The following is a 27139-nucleotide window of genomic DNA, read 5'->3' on the forward strand; positions in this document are numbered from 1 at the left end:
CAATCGAATAATTGTTATAATGTTAAATAAAAGCTCATCGAAGAATGAGTCGTTAATTAAAATACGACGTAAACAATGGGATCCAGAATCAATTACCTTAGAATGTTTACTTTATATTCGCATTTATTCAAATCGTATAATACATCTATACTTATATCTTTGATCGCTCGATTCACTAACGACTCCGCAGCTACTGAAAAAAAAGAAAATAATTGACCCACTTCGTCAGTCTTGCCGAATGATATCGTTTTATGCAATGTTCCATTATCGATCTTTGTAAAAAGGAGAAGAAAGAACAGCTTTCCCAAATCGACAGGTTTACCTTAAAAAGTCTTGACCTGAGCCACAGTGTAGCGGAAAGCTGACCCCTTATGTACGAAGTGAGCGCACGAGAGATAGATGTACATTATTCGCAGTATTAACATTACATATATACGTAGATACATATTTCAAAATTGCTTTCAAGTCTCATTTGTCTCATTGGTTATCAGACCAAGCATATTATTGTACAGTAATTATTACAATGTGGTAAACTAGCAGCTCGTTCAGCGACATCCGGCGTCTATTAGGACGTAGTCTTTACGATATAAGTCAAACACATTACCCTCGCAAACATTATTAAGGATTATTTTCCTATCGATCAAATTTTCTCATTCACAGCGCGTTTAACGTTACGTCCTTAGAGAATTCACCGAATTAAAATCGTCAGCAACGTTTTCAAAATTTTAACTTTTTTAACGTAGCTGAATGTAGAAAATCTATTGAGAAAATTTCATCGATATACATATGATTCGTTTAAAGTAGTCCTTGCATCAATTTCAATATGTAGAAATAACTTTTTTCTAATAAATGCTTATCTTAATCATAGAAATCTAATTTTGGTAATCATGTTGACTATCAACTTTGATTCAATATACTTATAATAAATAATTACGAGTATAGTTTTGTATAATGTCTATACATATTAATAATAAACCTTGCACGAGTAGAACTCTTTATTGATCGTTAAAAACTTTTTATAAACTGCCCTAGATAGTTCCTTGATAGTAAAGTTGCAAACACTTTTTATGGTAAAAAATTGTTCTTGGATATAATATTTTTCTTACGTTTGTAGTAATAACGAACAATTTTAAATATTCTATTTCATGCATAGCTTACGTTATTTTTTAGCAAATAATGATTTTAACTATGAAAATGCATGCAAAATAGTTTTTTTTATTTTAACTTTAATATAATTAATAGATACTAATTACACTTAAGAAGACTATTCGTCGGCTATCATAAAATTCATAAAATTGATATGATAAGTAACAGACGAAGAATCTTTAGCAAGGACTACCGATTGTAAACTCTCTCATATCTCATAAATGTGTGTAGCTCTGTCGACTATTAAAGTATTTCAAACTCATAGAAAAGATTTGGAGATCGGCAAGATCTCGATCACAGAGTCAACTGTGTTATTTCACAATGAAAACGCATAATTAGATAAATGGTACCCCGCGGTTCTCAAAGAAGCAGGAGCAAAGAGATATCGTCTTTCGAGAAAATCAATCCAAGTGATAAGATAAGTTTTTAACAGATATTCTTAACGTTTAGATAACCGTCACAATTGTTTTTCTTTCTTTTACGTATTCATCTCCGGCAAAAGCATCACTGAGGTTAAAGAGTTTATGACATCTTTGACCTGGACGACATTCGAGTTGCTAAGTTGTAGACGTGAGGAAAATTGTGCACTACTAAGTACACTGCTCCCAAGTACAAAACGATCGCAATCGTTAAAAAGAGATCAAATACTGCTGGTTTGACACTGCAATAAAAATTGAAAAAAATTATTTTGGGAATATGAAAAAGGCATTCAATTGACAGTGTTTTTATTAATATTTATATAATTATTTACCTGTAAACGTTTAACGACGCTTTCGTAACATCGTAGAAAACAAATTCAGGATCACGCTTGTCCGGAGTGTGAAGTGTCATTTTCACGTCTCCAAGGTACTTTTGCAATGCTTCCTTAAGGGTATTGACTAAGGGGTTGTGCTTGTCGGCAAGCAGCGGAGCGGATCTGGGCTGCGAGGCCAAGAAATCCATCCACATCTTCAGGGAATCTTTGGAAACGCTCTAAAACGATAATTGGTAAAATCTCGTTAGGCATATGCTGTTTTTTAAAAGACTATTATTTATCTCTGAAATAAAGAAAACTCACCAATGGCTCAGCGAATATCTGACTATAGCTTATATTGTACATATGCCTGGCAAGCGCCTCGGCGACGATACTTGTGTGCTTGTGCAGCCTGTCTATCTGTCCCTCTTGCATTGTATCCAATATAGTATTTCTCAAGGGATCTTCGTGACTCTTTAAACTCGATAAAGTTGCTGCCGGCAACCTTCGTATGCTGTAGCGCTCGTGTTCCCAGGCGAGGCTTTCTTCAGCCAGGTTGATTTTCTTGTGAACACCCTCAACGTTACTGCCGTATCCCAGACCGTCAGATGCAGCTTTAAGCTCCTTAAAGAACAAACCGCCAGCGGATGTCTCTTTTGGAGGTTTGGAAACGTGTACGTAAAGATTGTCACTTGATGATACAGAGTCCAGACAGATCACGTACGATGCATCCTATAAAAAAATTTAACTGCATTATAACTTGGTCAGTAAAGCAGGTTTGCTCTCTGCAAGATAATCTGAACTGTTCGAAGGCACATATATCGCGAATAAGTGGGTACATAATTTTATTCAGAAAATTGGCCTGCTTCCAGTGTGAGTTAGCACAGTTGAGTGCCAAAATCAATAAATCAACAACGATACAAATGATTTGTCTTTTTTATTATATGATTATTATAAAAAATCTAATGAGATTGTTCGTTATATACTAATAATATTGATATTACCAAAAAAAGAGCAATACCAAAAATTGATTGAAAACAGGGTATTGAAATTCTTACTTGAATTACAGATCCTTCAAGTCCATCAAGTTGATCCTCAAGCCACTTCTTGCTTCCCTGGAAATTGAGTTTTCCTGCACCTGTTACAATGAAAACTAAATTGTGTCGCGGTCGCGATCTTCCTATAGAATAAAGCACTGAAAATAGCCTGGCAAGCTCTAGCAACATTGCCAATCCAGAAGCGTTGCTCTCTGCTCCAAATGACAATTCCTGAAATCAAAATTCATTTGTCAGGTAAATGCTTTTGTTATGTAATAGTATTTAGCAGAAAAATTAAAAATTAAATCAAATCATAATTATATTTATAATAACGTAGAAAATTACCGTTGCTACACCAGTGCTATCGTAATGAGCGACCACAGCAATTGTTGGCAATTTGTCTTCAGCTCCAGTTCCTGTCAGTTTTCCTTGTAGAGTTGCCACTTTTACATCAGTCTTAGCAACAGCTTGGCCAGTGGATACAACCACTTGATATCCGCTAGCCGAGATGGAATTGAACAAGGCTTCTGCAGCAGATCCAGCTTTTTCATCGGTTATAAAACCATGCTCGACATCTTCCAAAATCACTTGGAGCTCTGGATTCCACTGAGTAAAGTACACAGGAATTGGAGTTTCAGGTCCATAGATCATAGATTCTTCCAGAGCCATAATATGCTAAGACCATACAGTTGATGTGAGTTATTGTAGTAAATTTTAAGTATTAAAAGTTTATTATGATAAACTATAGTTACCTGCTTCTCTTCATGAGTGAGCTTATTGATATTTTCTGGCAGAACTACGATCAGTGCTCCAGCTTTTTGCCGAATCGACTGAAAAGTTTCTGGAGTGAGGTCTAGAGCCCTTGCCACAATACAGTGTCTAGATGTACTCCATCCGGTCAGTGATCTTGCCTCCAAGGAAATTGGAGCACTACGGCAACCTGTAATAATTAAAAGCAAAACAAAAAATAAATCCCACAAGATCTTTTAAATTTATTACTACTTTTACAATGCAGTATGCAAGTAGTTAACCCATGCAATTTTGAATATTAGTCCAATATTTAGTAACCGTATTATTGATTTACTCTTGAAATAATATCTCTATAAATAAAGACCAAGATTTATTTCTGGTATTGCTATATATAGGATACATCTTGATTAAAAGTACATCGGAAGATTTGAATCAGTATGCGAATTCTCATGAACCAAGTGAACGTAAACTAGAATACAAGGATTCAAATAAAATCTGTTCGAGATAATTCTTGGAGCAATGCAAAGTGCACATTCTGACAACGTGTAAGGACTGCATTCAAAAATAACTTTGAAAAACCGCAAATAAATGTGAAATACAGTGTAAAACCGTGCTTACCGTGAGGCACACCGTGCAAGTCATACTGGCTCATGCGGAAGGCAGGGAACTCGTGAGACGCGGCGACGGGATTAGCTGGCGATATTATTATGAAAATCGGCAGCACGATGAGGAGGTAATAGGGCAGATATCCGCGGCAGAGCTCGGCGAAGCTGTCGCACTCCTCGACCCACATGGCTACGTCGACTTTGTGTCAAGAATGGCGAGGATAACAAACGTCGCCCGATCGTGGAAAGGGCCGCTGCTGGCGATGAGCAAGACGACACGACACCACTATTCTATCCTCTCCACTCCCTCGTCGTCCCCTTGATATGCTTGCGCCGCCGCCGCCGCTTGTGACGTCACCTGCACAAGTCACATTGCGATGTGGGCTGGTTTCCATCGCGGAGAAACTGCGGCGTTGCTGCAGACGACGTGAATTTTATGTTCCTTTGGTTTTGGAGGTTAGAACTTTGTTTCCTGGGCTTTAATCATTCAGCGGAGAGGATCCCTTGTCAGTTCGGCGGCTCGCGCAGAGCTAAATTACATAAGTTGGATTTTGCGCGAGCAAGAAATTAATAAACAATCAGGTGAGTTATATTTATCACGTGAGACGAAATTTTGAAAAAAAAGGTAACTTCTTGAAAATAATTCGGGGACACTGTTTGAGAACACAAAGTATAAAATTGCAACTTGCTGAGTTATAACCTTGCCAAATACTTTGTTGTTTGTTTCTCATACTTTTTAAATACATTTTCTCATACTTAATAAAATTTGGAGTATCTGTAACTATACTTATAACTATTATGAGTTGAACTTTGAAAACTTTCTTTAAACAGCTCCATTTCATGTAGTGCAGTTGCTTTGATAAGTTATTTCATAACACAAGTGCACAATTCAATATGTGAACATCCAAGATTCAAGTAATTTATCATTACTTTGTTGTTTGTTTTGAAATGTTTGTATACTAGTTCTTGTAATTTCAAATATAAATTTATTGCTTGTATAATCTGTTTATTTTTTATAATACTGACACGTTTCTAAACATCATTTTTATGCTAAAAGTAAAATTAATAAAACTAATAATTCCTGTTTATATAGAAAATGGGTGGGCATCATCATGTCAAGCTTCCAAATGTACCCGATCCATCAATTTATAAAGTTGAAGATGCAAAAGATTTGTTAAAAGTACAAGAGCGATTAGCAAAGAAAGGATTGAAAGATCCATGGATGAGAAACTATGTCTGGCGTTGCACCATAGATAAGGCTGATAAACATCCCAACTGGGTGCTTCTAAAGTTTTTCACATACGGCTGGAAATACTGGGTTCCTCTAGTTGGACTTACAATTGGAATAGAACACTTCTTGGGTATAGATTATCATGCTCACGGTCATGGCCATGGACATGATGATAAGCATGAGGCCCATCATTAAAGGTGATAAATAGATACAATTAAGAGATTCTGTATATTGTTTAAACAAAAAAGTCATGTTATCAATGTATAACATTGAAAATTCAATAAAATTATATTAAAAAACAAAACTCTCATAGTAAAAGTAAAAAGTAGATGTATATATTTTTTTAAATAATCAAGCATACAAATTTTACAATTGCCATTTACAAACACTTTTACATTGCTTATTAAAAGGAGAATCATCACAAAAAAGAGTGAAAAAGCAAATTCCATTAACGTATAAATACTCTTATTTTTATATTGTACAAAATTTTAGAATATACACTGCATATATAGTTTATTAGCGTTTATACTTTAAGAAATAATATATATTAAGGTAATACATATTTCAAAAGCCTTCAGCTATACACTTAAAGCTTACGTACAACAACAAAACAAGCTTTTTTACTATTGAGAGGCGTGGTATGATTAATAAATTACACTACAAACAGTATTTTACTTTATAGTACTTGTAAGGAATCTTTAAAACAAGATTCTTGATTATCCATTTTTTTGAGTCATAACAGTTGAAATTAAGCAAGCATGAAATCTCTTTTAGCCTTTGCAATTTTTTACAAAATATTTAGAAATTGTACGTTTATAGGATTGATACATTTGGAATTAGTTAAAAAATTTTGTACGTTGAACATATGATGTTCACATCAAAAAACGTTCATCAATTAACGTCTTTTTAGCCAAATTTCTTTTACCATTAATTCTACAAATAGTAATAAGCAACTGCGATATTAGTAAAGTCACCATGCAAGCAAGAATATAGTCCTCGGATAAAGCTTGTACGAAGATAAATAGAGCAATTTCAAAAGTTCCTAGAGTCCATTCGTTTCCATAAAATATAACACGATCGAAAGTATTATTATTATCTAAAACGAATACATTTTATTGAGTTAATTGATAAGAAAAGCTAGCATGAAACATTGTCTATTTGATTACCTATGTAAAACGTTGACTGATCGTCCTTACTTCCGATTTCAATGTCACATAGTTTTTCCAAAAGTAGTCTTTCTTTTATAACGTAATCCAAATCTTTAAAGCAGTGATCTACAAACGCCGTTAGAAATTTTTTTATTTTTGAATGAGTTTGCAGACTTTTTTCCCAGTTCAATGATTCCAAAATATCTCTCCGTGAAAATCGGCTTTCATTCTGTGAATAGAAGACAAAGATGAAGAATTCCATAAGCAAATATTATGAAAGTTATTTTATGAAAATTGAATTACTGCAGTTTGCAAATCTAAAAGTTTGTGGTAAATTTCTCTAAAGGAAGAGGAGAAAGACGCGATAAAGGTTTGATTAGTTGTTCCTGGTATCAAACCTCTATGAGCACATAAATTATTTTCTTCTTTCTTCAAATCGCTAATCAACGTTTCTAGATCTGTGTCAGCATAACCATGAACCGACCTTAAATGCAAAACATCATTTTTAATTTCTTGTACATTTTGTCAACTTTGTTTTCATGCTACGTATAAAAATAATCGTAATATTTACCGTCCATGAATATAATAGCCATAGTAGTCATAAGCAAAAATAAATATGCTAATGTTTGCTACTGAACATAAATCCACGAAATGCTGCATTCTATTTTTAACATATCTCTCATAGAAAATTATTGAAATTATCCACTGTACACAATAGCAAAGAATATAAACTAATGCTCCAACTCCGAATCTCAATGTGAAATTTTTCTCAGTTGATGCATGAATTTCATTTTCATCAACTTGTAATTCTGGTGTTGGTTGGGTCCAATACTTTAAACCTACAATCTGAAATATGAATACTTTATTCATGTATTCTTGCAGACCCTAAAGTAACAATCAACTTTACGAACCTCTAGCATAAAGAGCGTAAAAATTATCTGTAAAGCTACGTTGATCCTTCTTTTGGTTTGAATTTTAAACCACTCATTAGCAACAAAATAAGTTCTCCAAATGCTGACAGGCAGGTGCTGAATTCTATCCGTGATTCCGTCCTCCGCCTCAATTCCATAGGACTCTGCATGTTTCTCGATTGTAGCTATATTGTTGGAGTTTCTGGGACTGGTCTCAGGACTGGATCCGTCAGATCGTCTCTTGCTTCTCGACGATCTCGGAGTTTTGGTAACGCTATCCTGTTGCTCAAATCGGTTGTTGTAAAGCTTCTTGAGAGATGTGTGTGGAGAATCGTATCGAACCGGTGTCTGGATTGTGCGCGGCTGTTCCCAGTCTATGAAGAAGACGTTGATGTTGCGATGACGATAAATCAGCGCCAAAATTTCTATTATCTGCAGTACCAATTATGCTTTCAGAATATTGTATGGCTTACTTAATTTTAATCAAAAGCGTAGCTGCAATACTCACCTTGAAACAAAATGCTATTATCGTACATAAACAAATTTTTGATTCGACGCTGTCAGTGGGTAGAAGAATATGCAGGACTGTTTGGCCTTTGTAAAAAATGAATGTATAGATACAAACACTAGTCGTTACTAATAATAATACATTTCCAACTGCACCCAAGCTGTATATGAAAAACCATACTACAACTCCTACATTGAGAATGCCATTGAAGTTTCTCTTGCAATAGCTCCAAGCCTTCAATGCTGAATATGCTATTGCAAATCCTGACAAAACTCCAATAGCTATCTATAACAGTAGTTATTTTACTTAATCAGATCACCTTTAGTTTTAAAAAAGTTATTATGGTGCTTGGTTGATTTGTGATTAAATCTTACCTCTATAGAATTATTTACATTTTTATTTGTTAGAATAAAAATAACTTTATAGTCAACTTTGATTTGTTTATTATCTTGAATATCTTGCTTTTTCAATTCTCCATAGTCAATGACAATCAGAGGTGAATAAATATGCCCTCCTTCCTTATCGTTTTGTACTGTAATTCTGAAATGTATAAAAATTCACTTAAAAGACAGTCAAAATATTTGAAATAAATAACATATATATTCACTTACAAAACTTCTATTGATTTCATGTATCTCAGTATAGTAAGCTCATCCTCTCTTTTGAAACTATCATCTACCAAATTTGGCATTGCTTTGTAACTAGATATACTATCAATAAGAAAGAATTTCTTCAGAGGCTGCCACTGTTAACAAAGTATAAAATTACATTTGTAATCTAACCAAGATATTATTTTAAACCTATAATACTTACAACTCTGTTTTTAACAAAAACAGGTAATGTGCTTAAAAATGATTTTCCTTTATCATTGTATAATAAATATGGCACAAAAAAATTAATTTCTCTAGTGGTCAATTCCTTTGCATAGAGTTTGCACTGTTTATTAACATTAACTCCAAATCTAACATCATTGAGAAATGTACAAAATAAGTTTGGCGTATCTATGTACTTGAGCTCACCATCAAGAGAAAATGTAGCAATGGTAAAGTTTAGTCGATTGGTCTGTTGATTATAAATCATATAATTTTAAAAAACCATTTCAAATAAAATGAAATAGGTCTGGAATTCATACTCACTCCATCATTTTTGTCAAGAGTATATTTAACTGGAACAATCTTATTATTTGCAACAACTGGATAACCATTCTCTTCGTAAAACATCCACAATATAGAATGTGGATCTTGTTTGGATTTCGACAGTTTGCAGGGTATGCTTTTTTCAGAAAGTGTAAGAGCACACATATTTGATAAACGCTCACATGCTGTTTTGTCACCATCCTTAGAAAAAAAAAACAAATAGCAATTGTCATTTTATAGATATATACAGCCTACTAATTCAATAGTTAAACAGCAAGTGATTAATTATACTAACTTTGCATAAATAAGCAGACAGTCTTAATTCTTTTCTAAAATAATAACTATCTATATTTTCATTGGAAAACTGTACCAAATATGTATTACGGACATCCATCAGATCTATTTCATTTCTACGAAAGCAATAGTCTTGAATTCTGACATGGGTTGTGATTGGACATGCACAATTTATATGGCTGGTTGCAGTAGTGTTATGACAAGCCAGACATTTTAAACCATCAGATGATGGGTAACTATTATCAGAGCACTCAATGCATTTTAAAGTTTTTAGAAGTTCCCCGTTTATTTCTCTTTCAACTAAAACAAGTTTATGTATTAAAAAGTTTTAATTTTTTCCCACCCAATTCATAGTTAAAATATATAATAATTTACTACGGATTTCCAAACATTACCTTTCACTTCATTTATACCACAATAACAGGTAAGATTATCTCCTTTTCTACAAGGAATGCAGCTTTTTCTATCGGAAGTCAAAATAGTACCAAGTGGACACTGTTCGCACTTTGGCATGTCATATTCAAATCCAACTTTTCTACTGATTCTATTGCAAACGCATGTAAAACCTGTAAAAATTGTTGCGCATGAAATTGAAATCTTTAATTATAGTATTATTACAATAAATAAATAAATAAATAAAAATTACCATTTTCCGATGGCTCCAAATTTTTCTCCTTGTCACACTCAATGCAAGAAAATGAATCAATATCAAAGTATTCATTGCTTTTGCAGTTTCTTGGATGATTGTATTCAAATATATTTGTCTCCTGCTCACCAAATCCTTGAATAACAATTGGAGACGTTAATAATGCAAAGATAATTATAAATTTGACAATGCTTGAGTGATGCATTTTTTATTTTTCTCTGACTTAACACACAGGGCATCATTTTATTTATTGTATTAGCATATCTGAATTGTATTTGTATACATAATACAGAGTTACTATGACAACCAGGTAAGGAATTCTACTTTATCAACGCCTTGCACATTAAAATTCATGCAAAACATACATTATTCAGAGTGTAGGAAAAAAAGAATAAATTCTTTCGTTAATAACTTTTTTATTGCAAGCGCAAGTAATAAATAATATAACAAACGAAAATCAAACTTGAATATATTTCATAAACAATTATTCATATGATGAAAACGATTTACATTCATAAATTTCAGATGCATTTGAGCTTTAATTTTAAAAAGTGCAAGGTATAACAGACAATTTCATTTTTTTGTCTTAGTACTCTACATACTATTGGAACAGTCCTTTATTGCGTATTCGTATTGAAATAAATGGTTTTTTCTTATATTTTATCAAAAAGAGACGCATTTCCCAAACCATAACGTACAATATGAGACTGACTAGTTTTTAACGTAACATTTTTCTTTTGTTCTCACCCCCTTTGCTTGCGTACAGTTTCTTACAAACTTAAATACTGACAAAACCCAGAAGCAATAAAAATGTATGTTTTCTTCGAACCTAAGTAAATTCGTTATATACATCTCTTTACCTAATTACCTTACTACTTTGTATGTACGGCCGACAATTTTTTTACGTCCGTATATACAGCGCGCAGCGCGGTTTCGTCTTATTGCGGATAAGGTCAGTTCGCCACAAAACTATAAAATCGTTAGTGACGGTCATTTGTAGCCAATAAGTAATAAAAATCTCATATCGAACCGGTGATTTATGCTTTTGAATACCTCTGCAGAAAAATCGGAAAATCTTTCAAAAGAAAGCTGAACAGATGATAATTTCTGTTCAAACCATCTATTAGCTTTCGTCATATAACAGCAACGTGAACAGACCTACCTTCGTGACTTTCTTGGTTGTTGCCGCGCGGAGGCTACTCGCGGTTCACCTTCACGTTCACGTCTGCACCAGTCCGGCAGTATCTTCCTTAGCGAACTGACGTTGTCGGGAAGGGACGAATTTCCGAGTTTTTAGACTTCATCAGCAACTATTTTACAACAAAGACTATAATTCGAGAGTTCAAGACTGTAGGGTAAGCAGTATTTCGTCAAATTACTCTTGATAGTGCGACAATTTATCGCTCGCAAAGAATTTCTACTTTACAACAATCGCTTGCCGGCATCGAATGTTTACGCGGCAAACTCGAGTTTTTTTGTGTCTGTATATAAAGAGCTATATACATACAAAAGACGATTGACGAGTCCCAATTCATTCGAGTTTTGATTTTGAGTATATAAAATCAGTCGACGTTGAAGTCCGTTAAGGTTTCACAATTAAAAAAGTTCGTTAGAATATCCGAGTATTCTTTTGTCAACGTAAATCTCGCGCAGTGCGTGTATGTACTTATCAAGTTTCGCTGCGATAAGCAAAGGAATTCGTTCTAAGTAGTGTCTAAGTCTTATGAAGACATAAATACAATCTTCTTTGTTCACCATATACGAACCGCACGTCAACTCGCGTATTAGAAATCAAAATCACACTAGGTGTTATGGTAAAAGATTTCTCCATCTCAAATTCAAGTTTATTTAACTAAAATCAGTTCGATTCATCGGGGCATACCTCGATACTCTTACTCGTAAACATAACACAAAGCACAAGAGAAAAACCATTTTGGTCGCTGCATTTTTACGAGCGTTATTAAGTTTCTTGTTTTCCAAGAATACACGACTCGCGTGTGTAAGGCTCTAGCGAAAAAGATGTAAACAGAGCCGGCGCAGAGAGTGTATCTATATATGTATAGGCATACACTTATATACATTAGCTCAAAAAGAAACGATATATATATATAGGTATACAGTCGTTTTTTCTTTGTCTCGAGCCTGCGCGGCGCAGCATCAACACGTGAGTATGTCCTCGCAAGGGCAAGGGCGTTTTGTGCGCCGATGATCCTACAAAAATATATATATATATATACGGCTGCACCGCTCAACTTTGTGTTTTTGGGAATTTCAAATTGAATTTTTTTGTTCCTCTTTAGGTGCAGCTGTCAAAATTGATTTTTAATTACGATAATAAGGTCTGCTGAAATGGACCTAAAAATGGCCAATAACAACAATACGTCTACGCTGAACGGCAATGAGTAAGAGCAAAGAGTGTTTTATTTTTTTAATCTTTTTATTTATAAACTTTTTATGCATTGTTTGCAAACTTAAAATAAAAAATTATTTATTATCAGAAATGATTCTGTTTGTTTTATTTTTTATGCAGAACAACTAGTTTTACACTTCATGTCACAAACTTGCCATTAGAATTAGAAAAGGTATATTTAAACAATGTTTTTAATTTTTATTTTTTATCTTCAAATTCATTTGTAATAGTATTTTATTAAATAAATTCTATCTTTGATATAGGATGGCGTAGAAAACATGTTCCTCACTTATGGAAAGGTGACTGGCACGGTTGTCTTCAGGGCAAAGAACAATACCAATCAAGCCTACATTTCATTCTCTAAGTACGGTGAAGCAGAACAGGCTATATCCGAGTTGAATCAGAAATTGCCATTAATGTTGAATATTCGATTTAAGGATGATTATAAAATACAGAAGACTAAGGTTGATTTGTCTGCTCCAATAGTTGACTTTAGATACAATGATAGTTTCTCGTAATTATTCCAAATTTGTTAAATGTAAAATTATTAATTTTCATTGTTGCATTCATATTAAATTTATATTTGATTTTTTAGAGATAATTCATCAGGCACAAAGAAAGTCATTGATGTCAAAAAAGTTAATTGTACACCAGCTTTTCGGCCAAATGCTTATACAAGTGAAGATGAATTATTATATCCAGTTCCAAATAACACAACAACATTTAATCCATATGAATCGCCAGAACCGTATCGTGACACGAATTTAATGTACACAAGGTTGGTATATTTAAGTATATATGAATAAGTTAACAAATACTAATTATTTAAATTGTCTACTTAGAGGAACTGTCCATGTATCAAAAGATGGTCGAAGACATATTTCTTATGGCAGAGGATACACATACTACAATTTACCAGAACCACATTATGACATTGCAGCATATCTTCAAAATGTTTATGAGAAACGAGAAAAAGTATGTTTTTAACGTTTATTTACTTATATGATATACTCAATAACTAATAATTTTAATATACTCACAGGGCCTTTATGAATATGCCACAGAAGAAGTGGAAGATGATACTGGTCTTTGCAAAATATGTTCTGCCCCTACGCCATTTAGATGTCAAAAGTGTGGTATAACTTTTTATTGCAGTAAACCTTGCCAAGTCAATGATTGGGCTAATCATAAATTAGAATGTCAACCAATCCCGTACGTTGTTATATTACTGTTTTTATGTCTTAAATTTTTTAATATCAAAAATATTTTAATCCATATTATGTTTTTATGCAGACCATTAGTAAAAAGAGTTTCTAACAAATCTCAAGTGCAAAATGGTCACGATATCGAGTCTAGTACAGAAGACCATAAAGTTGAGTCCAGTGTAAAAGAAATTGAAGCTCAAAGCATTACGCAACTACGCCGTCCAAAAACTACTCCTCATCAAACCCAACAACAGCAACGGCAGATAGCTCCATCTCAAGAATCAGTTCAACCAACAACGTCGTCTTCATATGTCAATCAAAATAAGGATCCAAAATTTTTACGTGACAACTTTAGACCAAAGTTAACATCAGCTATCACAGGTAACATAATGTTTTGTGTTCAAACTTATCAGAGTTAATTTACTTTAAAATATTGCTTAAGTTAAAAATTTAATGCAACTTTTTTTACTAATCAAACGCCATTACACAAAGAATATTTTCTGTAATGATTATTTTTTTATTACTAGAAGCATCCTGCTAAAATTTAATTATCATAGTAGATCATAAGCATAAGCTATTTTGTCATACAAACATTTATTTATTGTTTATCTAGTACACCAAGATCAAACAAACATTTCAGGTCTAAAGAGCCCTGCATTGTCAACGAAGAATACTGATAATCATCAAACGCCTAATGAAAACCGAAACGATCTAAACAAACAATCATCTACACCAGACAACTTTAAAGCTGTGGCTACAAGCTTCCCTGCTAAGCCACAACATTCACAGCAGCGTAAAATCGACTTGAAAACCAACGATGACGAGATGGGTTTTCAATCATCACAGTTTATTCCGAAAAATGAATTTGTAAAAGTTGTGATCACGTCGTCTCTCGAAAATGGCAATTACTGGGTACAAAGGTGCAGTGATGTTGAGACAATCGAGAAACTTTTCATGGATCTACAAAATTATGCCGATGCTACAGAGCGAGTTCCACCTGAAGAAAATGTCAAGTGCATTCTGCAGACTGATGGCCTATGGTATAGAGCTACCATTGTCTCTTTAGATAAGATTTCAAAGGTAATATTTTAGATTTTGTTATTATATTCAGTAAAATAATGACTGTTTCTAAAATAATCTTATATACATTTGTAGATTTTCTATCATGACTGGGGTACATTTGACGAACTTGAAGTAAATGAAGTCTGTCCAATCAATGGTTTTGCTGAAAGACCAACGCTTTCTCGGCAAATTCGTCTTGCAGAAGGTACAGATTCTAGTTGTAAAGGTTTGAATGTCGACGACACACTATCGGTGAAGGCATTGAATGTTTTGGCGGACGGTACAATCGTTGTTCAAGCACAACCTTCAAAGAAAGTTGAGACTCCAGTTGAATCTACTCAAGTTACTGAAAAGGTAATTTTCATTGACATTATAACTATAATGTATATTTACAAATAGTTATTTTTTCTTTTATAAATATTAGATGGCTAACTGCAATGCAAAGCCGACTGCACCTTTGACAAGCCCACAACCAAAGCCTGTATCTCAGTTAACAGAGTATGAGATAGTACAAAACAAAATTAAAAACATACCCAATGTAATGGATTCTATTAAAGTCGGTACATCGGGATTCATGTTGTTAAACAAGGAAAGTAATGGTGACTATAATTTAACACTTGTACCCGACGATGAAATGGACAACTATTGCAAATTGATTGATGACATGAAAGTAGCGTGTGACAAAATGTTGAATGAAAATTCTCTTTTTAGGTATGCATGCATTTTTACTTTTGATTTTCCACATTTCTAGCGATGAAAATTTCACAGCATCGAATTATTTTAAGTAAAACGACGACTTTCTCAATAATTTTGTTTCTTTTCTGAATTGAGTGATAATGTTTTAGTCCGAACGTTGGCGATATGGTATGTGGTTTAATCGAGGATGGTGAGCTGTGGTCTAGAGGCATAGTCTTAAGAACAACCCCACAAATCAGATTAGCTGCCATTGACGAAAGTCGAGTCTTTGATACAGTCAGTTGCACACCTGTACCTAAACAATTCAGTAATATTTGCAGTATGGGTGTAATGGGTAAACTTTTGCCGAACACTCAGATGGTAAGATTATAAATATTTTTGAACCTATTTATGATCAATAATTATAATCATTAAATTTCTCTCATTTTAGCCGGAGCCCAGACCTTCAGATTTACAATTTACTGTTGACAATGTTTCGAGTGAGTCAGCTATGATAACGTTAAAATCCGAGGAAGTGGAAAACATTGGCAAGGCTATAATAAATAAATGGATTCCTAAATCTGAAGAAAAAGGAATCTTGTATGCTCCCTTGAGCAATGGCAATGAGGTGTGTTTATGGTTCGTTTAATTTGCACGAATAAAATAAAATAAAAATGAATAAAAATTTAAGTGAAAAAAATTATTTAATAAATATTTATTTAGTTATCTATTCATGCAAAATATTTCAGGTGATGCTCATGCATTTTTCTAGTCAAAATTCATTGCACGTACGCAATATGGAAAATCTCGAGAAGGAACGAGTTCATAAACTGGACCAAGATGTTGCTAAATATGCTCTAAATCGTAATATTTTTTCTAATCTCTTTATCATATTCAAAGTTGTTGACATTATTGATACAAATATATTTTACAGGAAAGCCTCTTAGTGCCCCACTAGTAATTGGGCAGATAGTCTTAGCACACTACATCTTAGATAACAATTATTATAGAGCAATAGTGACTGCAGTAAAAGACAAAAAGGTTGTAATTAAATACATTGATTACGGCAATGACGAGGAAGTCAGTACTGATAAACTATTTGAGTTGTCAGAGGAACTTAAAGAAGTAAGAAAGTTATTTAATATTAGCCAAAAAATGAATATTGAAATGAACATTATCTTTGATTATATATAAATGTTATTTTTACAGCAAACGTCAGGTATAAGAAAAATAAAGCTGAAAGATGTACCAGAAAATGTTCCGTTAACTCAAGAAGCAAAAGATTATTTTGATCAACTAATTATTAATAGTACAATTCTAAAGTGCACTTTTACTGGCGATCCACTAAAAGATGGTGTTGTATTGAAAACCGACAAAAATGAAAATGTTAATGACGTTGTAAGGACCTATTTGAAACCTACATGGGAAAGAGGTGTAGAAGATGGTAAGCTTACCGTTATTGAAGAGATTTTTTTAGTATTTTCTTTTTTCGTTAATAATAATTAATAATAACTTTACTTTTTTAGATAAAAAAGTGTACACTTTATATGATTTACCAGATCCAAAGTTAGGAGATGTTGGAGATTTAATAAAAGCAATTGTATTATGTTATTATGAAGAGAACGGAAGTCTCATTTTGTGTCCAGATGATCAGATTGCCCTTAATGCCATATATTATGATATGCAGAAAATCGTAAATATTCATGTTTAATAGAACAATTAATAAATTTAGATTTCACAATAATTCATTAATCTTAATGCTTTTTTTTAAAAATAGATTGATAAATATATAGAAAAGACAACGAATCATTACATTCCAAGGGATGAGGAGCTTTGTATTGCTAAGTACCAAGATAAATTTTACCGTGCAGTTTGTATCCTTTCTGCTGCAACGCCTAATGAGAGTCGCGTGCTGTTTATGGACTATGGTAATACAGAACTTGTCCCTCACACTGACATTCGTCTCTTTACTGAAGACTTCACCAGATTTCCAGCTTTTGGCATTATTTGCAGTCTTTCGCGTAAGTTAACTTTTTTCTGTGTTGCTTGTTTACAAATAATAGTTCATTTCGATACGTGTTCTTTTTTACATGGCGCAGTTAGCACCCGAGCATAGCGGGGGCGCTAAGCGCCGTGTAAAAAAGAACCATTTATTGTATTTAATGTATTTCATTAATTAACAATTTTTAATAATTCTTATGTGTGTTCACAGCTACGATTCCCGAAGAGAAATTGACTCTTCCAGTTTCTAAACGAATTGCAGAACTTCTTCCAACAAGCAATTCTATTACAGTTAAAATCATCAGTATAGATGATGATCACTCACACCAAGTAGAAATACCAGAACTTAAAGTTAAATTAACAGAAGAAGGACTTTTATAAGTATCTGCAATCTTATTTATATTGATAAAAATGTATATTTTTAGTTTATTAGCGTGTAAACTTGAAAGTTTATACAGAGGACTAATTTTATTTCTTACGGAGCCAAAAAGTATAAAAAGGAGTTTAGCTTTATAAAAGTTTACTTAGGCAAGTCTTAAATAAAATTGTTGATCATTGTCGTATCACTAGTAAAGAGAGTGAGAGTTAGCCCCAAGAATGAATGGTAATTTTGTTAGAATTGAGGTTCAATTAAATACGACGTTGTATTTTAAAATACGAATATATCTTAAGATATAGCTTTGACTAAGCTTTGTATTCATAGAAATACCTCTGTAGTTTCTTTTTTTATAGTCTTTAAAAAAAACATTGTACCATAGGCTTTAAAAAGTTATTTTATGAATAAATATTTTCTATGACTTTATTATTGTGTACTTTGGTTATTTGATATTTAAATTTAGCGTAGAAATTATTCCTGTTAATTCACTGTTAAGACAACGGTTTATTATGTATATGTAATAAAATAAAAAATGGTATATATAAGTTTTCGAACGCTTCTCAGGTTTGCAAGCCGTAGTTATGCCTATAGTATTAAAATAATATCGGCCGCGGAGACACACTTAAAAATCCCGCGCTTGCGCCTTGCGCTTCGGTCATGCATTGCTTTTATTTCTCAACACCAGAGGGCTTTTTCTTTATTATTCAACAGTAAAGAAAAATGTCTCCGTGTTTTTTTGAGAGAAATGTTGATACATAGACTAACAAGATTAGCAAGTTTATATCTTTACATGAATCATCTATTACCCACCCATACGTAGATATAAATGTATTATTGCACAAAATGTGCTGTATATAGTGAAATTAACATATTATTTAAGTTCAAAAATAGTAGAGTAACAACAGTAATTCATAACCAAATAAGTGAAAAATGACTTGCTACTGTTGTAAACCTTGCATATGACTTGGAAAAGAAGATCGCTCAGAAAACTTGACAATGAGCGTTCAAAACAGGTACCCTTACGAGGGTTTGCTGCACAAATACACAAATGCCATGAAGGGTTGGCAATATCGCTGGTTCATCCTGAGTCCAGAGACCGGTGAGCTGCACTACTTTTTGAGCGAGTCAGAGAAGAATCAAAGACCTAGATGTTCAATTTATCTTGCTGGTGCTGTTATCGCCCCTAGTGATGAGGACTCCAACACCTTTACCGTAAATTCTGCTACTGGTGAGTTGACTTGAACTTCAAAAATTTTTATTTCTTTATTCAAGAATTTGTTCTATTATGATAATATGATAATTATGATCATATTTGGCTTTGATCGATTGATAAATGTTAAATTTTACAAATCCTTTTATTTTGTATGACTGCTATTTCATACTCTGAATTTGTCAATAGGCTGCTATAAAATAAAAATTGCATCGTAAAATGTTTCTTTTACCTATTTAATTTAATTAAAATGAGTGCAACTAATATTACTTTCTAAAACAAATATTTGTTTTTGTCTCTCCAGGTGACATGATAAAGCTGCGTGCAACGGATGCCAGGGCACGGCAGGAGTGGGTGGACAAGCTTCGCGCGGTCACCGAGATGTACACCCGAGCCATTGCCAGCAGTCACCCACCACTGCCACCTCGTGAACACTCAGGCAGCCTGCGCGCTAGCAATTCAGGAAGTGGAGGTAGTGGCAGCGTGGCTAAGCTCGAGGTCCTGGATGCGTTTGCCAACTGCCGTGAACAGCTTAACAAGGCTGAAAAGCAGAGCCAGTCACTGGCTCAATCCATCGAAAGTAGCAGCTTGAATCTTGATCCAGAACTATTGCTACTTAAGGCAACTGCTCACGCCACAGTCTATACCCTCAATCAGTGTCTCAACATCCTTTACCAGTAGCGAGTGCTCGACCAGGCCAGGGAGAGAGGACTCAAGGCCAAGGTCAACGGAGGGCTCTGGTGGACCGTCACCAGGGACAAAGAGCAGTAGAGTCTGCGGATAATTGCCTTTGTGGTAGTGCGATCTTGATCCGTAGAGTGCTGTTGTTTGGTAGATAATGAATGAGTAATGAGCGATAATGTCTTGCCAGGATTGGTCATTGAGAACATTGCAGAGTTATCTGGTGTTAGAGATTTTTCATATTGTCTTGACAGTAAATCCCTTGAACATTACTGATACTTTATGGTTGAGAAAATTAAAAAAATCTTATCGGATACACTTCTGTTTCTGCGCAACAATAATACAAAAGTCTTCAGATGCACCCTCAAACAAGAAGTAAAATGTTTTTTAGATGAAAAATCCTCTATTTCATTGAAAAAATGTTGGTAAAAGATACTGTGCCTGATTTGAAGTTTACAACACAACTGTCGATTTTTGACTGTAAAATACTATCTGTCTATAACAAAGTGGCAGTTGACTATCCTAAAATATCATGAATATCTAGCAAAAGAATCAAATATTCTTTGTGGATAAAATGAGTCTTTCAAACTCTTTCTTCTCAAAACATTAAACTTTAAGCTATATTTTTTTGTTGTGCAGTCACAGGTTTTCCAAATGAACTTTTTTTATTATTGCATAGGCCAATATAAAATGTAAAAATATACATATATATAATAACAATCATCTGTTGAATATTTGTTTATTGAAGTTTAAGTTGTAAAAATATATTTAATATAATGACATTTAAAATTACAACTTTTATTGACTCCGGGCAAATTATAGCTTAAAAAGAGACTTTTGTGATTTAATATCAGTTTTTGCACTATTCAGTAAACCATACAAAATTTATTTTATCAAGTTTAGGCAATTTGACTGAAAATTAAAATGTTAATTGTACATGAAAGTACAAATTTCGCTATTAGAATTATCCTAATTTTCAGTGCTTTGAACATATTTCTCGTATAGTAATGTCAATTTTTCTAAAAATATTACGATTCTATGCAAAAAAATACTTTCAATTATAGTACATTATTTTATCGATTTTAATGGAAATATATTCAGACATATAGACGATTTACTTGAGAGAAACGATAAAATTTCAATATCTTGTAAGTTTTTGGCATATAAATAAGGTTTGGTTATAATTTTTTAATGATTTAAGCGATATTTGGATTCAATTACTTTTGCGATAAAGGTTTTGTTCTTTATAAATGCCTATTGCTTTCCAATTAGAAATAACATATTGTCTTATTTATTTCTATGAATACTTTGGATCATACTTTGAAGTATTTAAAATACTTGCCCTTCGACATTTTTTTTAAATTCACTCGAAACTTGTACAGTATAGTTAAAATAAGCCAACCATGACTAATTAATTATTTCTATAAAATTCTGAATAACGTCAGTAATCATTGTAAGTGATAAGAATACTATTGAATTCCACCATAGTTCAGTCATTTAATATTCTAAGCTTGAGACAGAAAATAGATTATATTCGCTTGTGCAACAGCTTCGACTTAGGATACGAGACAAGGAAGTACAAAATATTTTCCATTTAGAATTATTATAATGTAATAATCAAATACATTGTTATTCTGTTTGTATAGCTATGCGTTTGTCGGTCGCGCGAGATCCAGAGTGTCACACACAAGTGCGTTTCCTACATATCATTGTTTTTTTCGAACGATAGCAAGAATAAGACATCCTCTGCCTTCCAGAATTTTTGTAATCGTCTTTTTTAACTTAGTCTTCTTTTCGTTGATTGTCCCTGTGTGTAAAGAGTAAATTTCATTGTTTTTTTGTAACGTGAGTGCGCTCTGCCACGCCAATCAATTGTAATTCGAACTCTAGAATGTTTACTTATGTAAAATGTAAAAACAAAATAACGAGAAGAGTCGTGCAATTGTGTGAGGGTGTCAGAAAATTCGTAACATGTAGATACGTATTTTGTATGTAAGTGTACAGTTGCCGAAGAGGATTTCAGGAAATAAAAATTGACCGTTACAGGCTTTTATTATTAATCCTTGGCTTTATGATTTCTTGTGACGAGTATACCTTTGATTCCATTATTTTATTAACAATGTATCATCGCGCGTACATACAATTAAAATCCAATGTCGTTATCACGCGAGTAATAGATTATCTATTTATATGCAAAATTCTGTCATTCGATTTCAATGACTCTTTTATAATATAAAAACGTCTACTCGCACACATCAGTTTACTTTACGAAAGAATAATACTCCGAACGGCTAGTAAAATACTCACCAGAGTACACAATCGAGCTTTTCAAGAACTGCAAGACAAATTTCAATGTTGCAGTTTATGAGCATTTTATAAAGTAGAATAAGGTTGAGTGAAATTGACACAAAGCCGTGCACAGTGATAAAGAGAAAAACAATTAAAAATCTATAGGTTCCACCGTCGACAGTAATACAAACGTAATAGTTCGCTCACAAACCATTTGCAAACGATAATCCATTCATCAAAGCCACTAGCTTAGAAATAAAAGCCTCCTTAATAATTCCACAAAAGTACACCGACCGATCGTCGATACCGTGTCCTCCACGCATACGATCTCCTTGCCGATCGCTCATCAGCTTTCCCGAAACGCGCCAACTTCGAAATCGACGTTGGCATACGAAATTTCCACCTTTTCGCCAGAGGCATAGTATTTTTGCGCGATTCGCGCGGATGGGGCACAACTGCGTATGGGGGGAGGTCCTAACTGTCAAGGGCACAAGACGAGAGCGCGCGCGAGTGCGGGATTTAGGTGAAGGCGAGCGGCCGAGAGACGAATGTCGACTTTTACCTCTGGCGTTATTTGTCAGATGATGATGGGAGAGTAAAGAGCTGAGAGCCGCGATCGCGGAGCAGTTGCGAGTCTGTCGTCGAGCCGTTCGCTTCGGCTCTTCTTTGCGTTTGAAGTTTAGCATACCTTTGTTAAAAAAAAAATCGGCAGAAAGAAAACAAAAATGAGCGAGGACAGTGGCGAGGAGTGCGCGCAGTTGAACAACGGGCCGATAATCTCGATCGGTCGCGAGGAGGTGGTGCTGGACAACGAGAATTCGAGATCGGCGAGCAAGGGCAAGAAATCGCATGGGTTTCACCTTGTCAGATCCAAATGGGATCCGTATCCTTGGATCGGTTCCGTCGAGAACGCCAGTAGCGCCGACATTTCGGGACTCAGGTACGGAACATTTTTTTTTTTTCGCGCTAATGTAGACATTATAGTAGGTATACGACATGAAGTGTATAACAAAATTTAATCACTCATAAGAACGATGCGTTATTGAAGGCTATGATCAACGTGTATTATATTTAAAAAAAGATTTGCAACGGTAACGCTGACGCAAATGATGATTTACTTTTAATATTTGCTGTTTTCAACGACGGCACTCTATAACTACCGGTTGTTTACTGAAGCCAAGAGTAGCGTCGTAAAGAATTATACACGCGCTTTTTATAATTACCTTTTATTATTCCAGAGCCATGTATTGCCTTTATTAGTGGAAAACTCGCGGCTACTAGAATAATTTTACTGGTTTATGTTTTTTTAATAAGTTCATGAACTTTTCAAAGTACATTATGTTTTTGTACGAAGGATGACTAAATTTCATTGATGCTTATAGATACCATTGAATAAGAACTCGCGAATGACTATGGCCAAATTTAACATGACTCAGCCCATTGAGAGCATCAAGGATGTAATCCTCAAGATCGATTCCGCACACTTTCACTATATGTACGCGCTGAAATTGCTCGGTGTATTGTCTCGCGGACCTGATCTCAATATCTTCTCCTAATTTCAGATCAGGCGATTGTCTACTGGAGATCGACGGCAGGGACGTCCTGGGCTTGGAGATGAAGGACATCGCTTATTTGATCGGCAAGAACGACCGCGTGAATTTGAGTATTTGGCGTCGACCGCCAAAGTCACAATCTCAGACTACGAACAACGTCGATTTCGCCTATCTCGGGGAAAAAGATAGCAGAGAGCCAAGCGATTCGCGGAACGATCATACGGTGAGGTTTCTGTTAAGTTTAAATATTTTCTGATAAAAAACGTGCAGATTTAAAAAATTCGATTTTTCCAAACAAACAGGGAACGCTTTTGGAGGGACCACTGCCGGAAGTAGCCCAGAAGCTGGTGCGCGCGGTATCGGGTGTGGTGAAAGCTCTGGAGTGTCCGGTGTGCTTGGAAAGCGCGGCACCGCCGGTATCCCAGTGCGTCCACGGTCATCTGCTCTGCTTCGGCTGTCGGCTCAAGACTGCAAGATGCCCCGTTTGCAGAGTTAGACTGGGACAGGGCCGTTGTCTACTGGCGGATAAGTCGCACCGGGTACTTACCGAAGCCCTTGTTGATCCCGATGTTGTTCTACCCGGAAATGACGATGGGCGAAGTTGCGGATCGAATGTAGGTTGAATATTTATTTTTCTTGCAAAGTCCTCGAGGATGTTTACCGAAAGAGCAGTCAATGAGCTGTTGTATAACGGTTAATTTATTCAGCAACAATTATAAAAAAAAAATACTCAGAATAAACTTAGATCGCCGTACGATTTAGAATTCGTTTAAATATTTGGATACTAAGTATCATATCGTTTTTTTTTTTATTTTTATTAAATTATCTCAAAAAATTCCGAACAAATCTATTCAAATTTAGATTACAATAGAAAGTATATAAATATAGAAAAAACTTACCATGGACGATGATAGTTACAACGCGCGTTTTGATAATTTAAATCGCAACAACCAAAGTGTCTTTTAATCTGAAAAGCTCTATAAGATTGTAAAGATAAACATTTTTTCCCAAGGGCCGCTCCCTCCACGACAGCATCTTCGGGCCGTCGAGCCATCCGAAAAAAGCTCATCACCAGCGCAATAAAAGCCCAGTCTCATCGCTTCGCGCCAAGCACCTCCTCTCCAAGATCTTGTCGCCAAACAGCCGCGTCGACCGGCTCCGGGACGATCGAAACGTCTCCACCGAGAGCCTTCCTACATCGATGCCTACGTCCAGCAGTTCTTCCTCTTCGGCCGCCAGTTGCACTATGGACGGCAATTTGCTCTACGGCCGAAGGTGGTTGCTCAGACTCTACGACAGGCGCAAATCCGCCAGCACCGGGGAACTCAACAAGAACCCCGTAGGCGACTCCGTCAACGGCTCGTTCACGGAGCTCAGGGACGAACAGGAGACCAACAACTCGGGATCGTACTTGAGTGTGCCGCAGGTGAGTTGCGTGAATTTCATGAAGTAAACATAATTTTAGTAAATCAACGGGATTAATGTAAGACTCGATGTCGCAGACACCAGTCTGGGGCGGATCGACAGAGTCGATGACCAGCGGCCGATTGTGCTGTCCATTGCGCGAGCGTACGGGCTGTCGTGAAACAATCAACTCCGGTAATTTATTGGAGCACTTGAGCGCTCAACATTCCGGGCCATTGATACACTTTTACAAGAAAAAGGTCGTTCTGCCCATTCCCTTGCCCTTTCAGGAAGACGCAGTTTACATAATTCATTGGAAGGACGAGCTTTTCGTGCTGCAGGTAGGCGGATCGAGTGATTTATGGGCCTTTACTATTGCGCAACCGCGCGTACGCGTCATTCACGGCTTACATTTTTTTTTCTTCTAGAGCGAAAACGACAAAGTATGGGTTTCCAATTCAGAGTCGAATTGCGGCATGAGCTGGGAGTGGATCCTTCACGGAGTGTCCACCGACGGAGCGGAGCTACACGTGAGAAAAGAAGTTGCCAGTCTGCGAGAACCTTTCGAGCTTCAGCCGCATCACGTCGCGACATTACCGGAAAACTTTTCCGCGCCTTCCATCGCTATCACTCTCATCGAACTCGACACTGACGAGGGCTGCATCAAGGTTTAAACAAATGAATTGTAAACGTTTGAGTTACTTCGAAAAGTCAATAATAAAATTATTTATTGTAAGTAACATCGTCTTAATGTTTAAAGGCACATTTTAGGTTTGTATCTGGCACACTGGAGATCATGCTTAAATAATAAGTAAAAAATTTCAATACTTAATTTATCGCACTACCCAAACATATTGGAAAATTCAAGTATTGCGTGTATGATACATATGGAATGACACCTTAAACTAACATTATAATAGTTATAAAAATAAAATTAAATATAAAAACGCATGCTAATTTATACAAGGATGTAAAATACTGATGAACATTTCTTTGACTTTCATAAAAACTTTTTTCCAACTTTATTATTGCATCAAACGTATAGTTAAGAAACACTTTGGCAAAATTTTGGCTTGCCAGGAATACAAAAGAAAAACCGAATGTTATATTTTAGCTGATTGCTTGAGAAAGATTAATTGTCGGCTTTTACGTTAAAATACGTTAAAACTTTTTTCACAATGTAAAAACTTGACAAACCAAAACTCTATTTTTCGGTATTTTACACCCTTTTAAAAAAAGAAAAAAAAACAAATCACTGCGATTTTCGCATCGCATCCTCCATGTAAGGCTTATACAAATCATAACTGCCTGTTCGAATGGCCGCACCAGCCATTATGTCGTGGGCGTATCTAATAACAGCGTTGTAATTGTCCCTACCCAAGATCTTTAAATTAACCTCAAAGACATTTTTGTCCATCAACAGCTTTTTTCCTGGTGGTATTCCTGGCATCAGGGTTGTGGACTTTCTCTTCTTTGAGCCAGTGTTCAAGGTACTTTCATGCTCCTTCTCTTCTTTTTCCTTGTCCCTCTTGGGGCAGCTGCATACTCTTACCTCCAACTTTCTTCTACCAAGGATCTTGTTTTGATCGGTTTCTAATGTAAAGATGACCTCTGTTGGTCTTCTGTTCATTCCGCTTGTGCAACTGTTCTTGCAGTAGAATACAAAATCCATTGGGACATTTTGCATTCCAGCCTCAGGTGTTCCAAGTGGAGTAAGTACGGATAGATGACCGTTTGAAGCCTCTTCATATGTGCATGCACCATGCATACCTCTAATGACATGTTTTAGTTGTCGTGGATCACAACTACGGTTGCTGTTATTATCTGGTGCCATATGATTATGGCATCTTTGCACTGGTTGGCTTCGATGCTGATCCAACTTATACACCATTGTTGCACGAACCCACAGTCCATCTGTTGGAGGAGTCCATTGAAAATGCAAGGGAAGCACTTCTTCCATATGGATAAAAACCTTGCTTAGCTTCTCAGAGTACTGTAAAATAATAAAATAAAATTTGTTAATTTTTATCCATGATTGCAAGTATTTGATAATTCAATATCTTAAAACAGTTTTAAATGTACTAAAGGCAATTTCATAATCTTATATTACTCGAATTTTTTTAATAAA

General features: G+C 35.0%; 7 protein-coding genes across 11 annotated transcripts in view; 4 read left to right on the forward strand and 3 right to left on the reverse strand.

Moving 5' to 3' along the window:
* Positions 1-105: 105 nt before the first annotated feature.
* Positions 106-4608, reverse strand: LOC100121347 (nicalin-1). The gene is made up of 7 exons (XM_001604907.6): positions 4285-4608; positions 3669-3856; positions 3262-3591; positions 2938-3147; positions 2204-2611; positions 1898-2118; positions 106-1807 (listed from the first exon to the last, which is right to left on the reverse strand). The coding sequence occupies exons 1-7, from the start codon at positions 4457-4459 to the stop codon at positions 1669-1671; spliced, it is 1671 nt and encodes a 556-aa protein (XP_001604957.1). The 5' UTR covers positions 4460-4608; the 3' UTR covers positions 106-1668.
* Positions 4609-4756: 148 nt separating this feature from the next.
* On the forward strand, positions 4757-5827 carry Ndufb3 (NADH dehydrogenase (ubiquinone) 1 beta subcomplex, 3, 12kDa). The gene is made up of 2 exons (NM_001172318.1): positions 4757-4853; positions 5365-5827. The coding sequence occupies exon 2, from the start codon at positions 5368-5370 to the stop codon at positions 5695-5697; it is 330 nt and encodes a 109-aa protein (NP_001165789.1). The 5' UTR covers positions 4757-4853; positions 5365-5367; the 3' UTR covers positions 5698-5827.
* Positions 5828-6051: 224 nt separating this feature from the next.
* Positions 6052-11415, reverse strand: LOC103315578 (meckelin). Of its 2 annotated transcripts, XM_031932809.2 has the most exons (14): positions 11308-11415; positions 10146-10280; positions 9895-10065; positions 9501-9799; positions 9206-9406; positions 8883-9131; positions 8681-8814; positions 8444-8609; positions 8070-8354; positions 7562-7993; positions 7222-7496; positions 6954-7134; positions 6669-6879; positions 6052-6598 (listed from the first exon to the last, which is right to left on the reverse strand). In XM_031932809.2, the coding sequence occupies exons 3-14, from the start codon at positions 10010-10012 to the stop codon at positions 6375-6377; spliced, it is 2775 nt and encodes a 924-aa protein (XP_031788669.1). In that variant the 5' UTR covers positions 10013-10065; positions 10146-10280; positions 11308-11415; the 3' UTR covers positions 6052-6374. The 2 variants fall into 2 exon arrangements, with proteins under 2 accessions (XP_031788669.1, XP_008203373.2); XM_008205151.4 differs by lacking the exon at positions 11308-11415 and having other exon boundaries at positions 10146-11241.
* Positions 11340-18298, forward strand: LOC100121386. 2 transcript variants are annotated; one of them, XM_003424680.5, is made up of 19 exons: positions 11340-11500; positions 12446-12547; positions 12676-12727; positions 12819-13069; positions 13151-13333; positions 13398-13530; positions 13598-13767; positions 13849-14141; positions 14401-14840; positions 14916-15176; positions 15247-15533; positions 15668-15878; positions 15949-16125; positions 16247-16361; positions 16432-16622; positions 16707-16941; positions 17024-17190; positions 17275-17518; positions 17710-18227. In XM_003424680.5, exons 2-19 carry the CDS (start codon positions 12495-12497, stop codon positions 17877-17879), a joined length of 3633 nt encoding a protein of 1210 aa, XP_003424728.1. In that variant the 5' UTR covers positions 11340-11500; positions 12446-12494; the 3' UTR covers positions 17880-18227. The 2 variants fall into 2 exon arrangements, with proteins under 2 accessions (XP_003424728.1, XP_001605003.2); XM_001604953.5 differs by having other exon boundaries at positions 11362-11500; positions 14374-14840; positions 17710-18298.
* A 271-nt stretch (positions 18299-18569) lies between these two features.
* LOC100121402 (oxysterol-binding protein-related protein 11) lies at positions 18570-21825 on the forward strand. Its single transcript, XM_003424700.4, has 2 exons — positions 18570-19102; positions 19389-21825. Exons 1-2 carry the CDS (start codon positions 18871-18873, stop codon positions 19763-19765), a joined length of 609 nt encoding a protein of 202 aa, XP_003424748.3. The 5' UTR covers positions 18570-18870; the 3' UTR covers positions 19766-21825.
* Positions 21826-22637: 812 nt separating this feature from the next.
* Positions 22638-25751, forward strand: LOC100121420. Of its 2 annotated transcripts, XM_031932810.1 has the most exons (7): positions 22885-22994; positions 23437-23549; positions 23617-23830; positions 23910-24221; positions 24620-25033; positions 25110-25352; positions 25440-25751. In XM_031932810.1, the coding sequence occupies exons 2-7, from the start codon at positions 23461-23463 to the stop codon at positions 25683-25685; spliced, it is 1518 nt and encodes a 505-aa protein (XP_031788670.1). In that variant the 5' UTR covers positions 22885-22994; positions 23437-23460; the 3' UTR covers positions 25686-25751. The 2 variants fall into 2 exon arrangements, with proteins under 2 accessions (XP_016841674.1, XP_031788670.1); XM_016986185.3 differs by lacking the exon at positions 23437-23549 and having other exon boundaries at positions 22638-22994.
* The window catches only part of LOC100116126 (cellular tumor antigen p53), a 58419-nt gene continuing 56989 nt past the window's right edge, over positions 25710-27139 (reverse strand). For both annotated transcript variants that reach the window (XM_016986188.3, XM_001606850.5), the window contains exon 3: positions 25710-27004. In XM_016986188.3, the coding sequence (XP_016841677.1) occupies positions 26264-27004 (741 nt within the window). In that variant the 3' untranslated portion in view covers positions 25710-26263. The remainder of the gene's footprint in view (positions 27005-27139) is intronic.

This window comes from Nasonia vitripennis, chromosome 5, assembly GCF_009193385.2.
Source record: "Nasonia vitripennis strain AsymCx chromosome 5, Nvit_psr_1.1, whole genome shotgun sequence".
NCBI lineage: Eukaryota > Metazoa > Arthropoda > Insecta > Hymenoptera > Pteromalidae > Nasonia > Nasonia vitripennis.

What these genes read in the sequence shown, in the direction of transcription:
- LOC100121347 (XM_001604907.6), bottom strand. Translation starts at nt 4,459, where the DNA reads ATGTGGGTCGAGGAGTGCGACAGCTTCGCCGAGCTCTGCCGCGGATAT. An exon ending in ATAGCACTGGTGTAGCAACG is followed by an intron (nt 3,148 to 3,261) that starts GTAATTTTCTAC and finishes TTTTGATTTCAG; the next exon opens with GAATTGTCATTTGGAGCAGA. An exon ending in AGATATTCGCTGAGCCATTG is followed by an intron (nt 2,119 to 2,203) that starts GTGAGTTTTCTT and finishes TTATCGTTTTAG; the next exon opens with AGCGTTTCCAAAGATTCCCT.
- Ndufb3 (NM_001172318.1), top strand. Translation starts at nt 5,368, where the DNA reads ATGGGTGGGCATCATCATGTCAAGCTTCCAAATGTACCCGATCCATCA.
- LOC103315578 (XM_008205151.4), bottom strand. Translation starts at nt 10,350, where the DNA reads ATGCATCACTCAAGCATTGTCAAATTTATAATTATCTTTGCATTATTA. An exon ending in ATGTAAATAATTCTATAGAG is followed by an intron (nt 8,355 to 8,443) that starts GTAAGATTTAAT and finishes CTACTGTTATAG; the next exon opens with ATAGCTATTGGAGTTTTGTC. An exon ending in TTACGCTCTTTATGCTAGAG is followed by an intron (nt 7,497 to 7,561) that starts GTTCGTAAAGTT and finishes TTCATATTTCAG; the next exon opens with ATTGTAGGTTTAAAGTATTG.
- LOC100121386 (XM_001604953.5), top strand. Translation starts at nt 12,495, where the DNA reads ATGGACCTAAAAATGGCCAATAACAACAATACGTCTACGCTGAACGGC. An exon ending in TGCCATTAGAATTAGAAAAG is followed by an intron (nt 12,728 to 12,818) that starts GTATATTTAAAC and finishes TCTTTGATATAG; the next exon opens with GATGGCGTAGAAAACATGTT. An exon ending in AGATACAATGATAGTTTCTC is followed by an intron (nt 13,070 to 13,150) that starts GTAATTATTCCA and finishes TTGATTTTTTAG; the next exon opens with AGATAATTCATCAGGCACAA.
- LOC100121402 (XM_003424700.4), top strand. Translation starts at nt 18,871, where the DNA reads ATGAGCGTTCAAAACAGGTACCCTTACGAGGGTTTGCTGCACAAATAC. An exon ending in TACCGTAAATTCTGCTACTG is followed by an intron (nt 19,103 to 19,388) that starts GTGAGTTGACTT and finishes TTGTCTCTCCAG; the next exon opens with GTGACATGATAAAGCTGCGT.
- LOC100121420 (XM_016986185.3), top strand. Translation starts at nt 22,780, where the DNA reads ATGAGCGAGGACAGTGGCGAGGAGTGCGCGCAGTTGAACAACGGGCCG. An exon ending in ATTCGCGGAACGATCATACG is followed by an intron (nt 23,831 to 23,909) that starts GTGAGGTTTCTG and finishes CCAAACAAACAG; the next exon opens with GGAACGCTTTTGGAGGGACC. An exon ending in GGCGAAGTTGCGGATCGAAT is followed by an intron (nt 24,222 to 24,619) that starts GTAGGTTGAATA and finishes TTTTTTCCCAAG; the next exon opens with GGCCGCTCCCTCCACGACAG.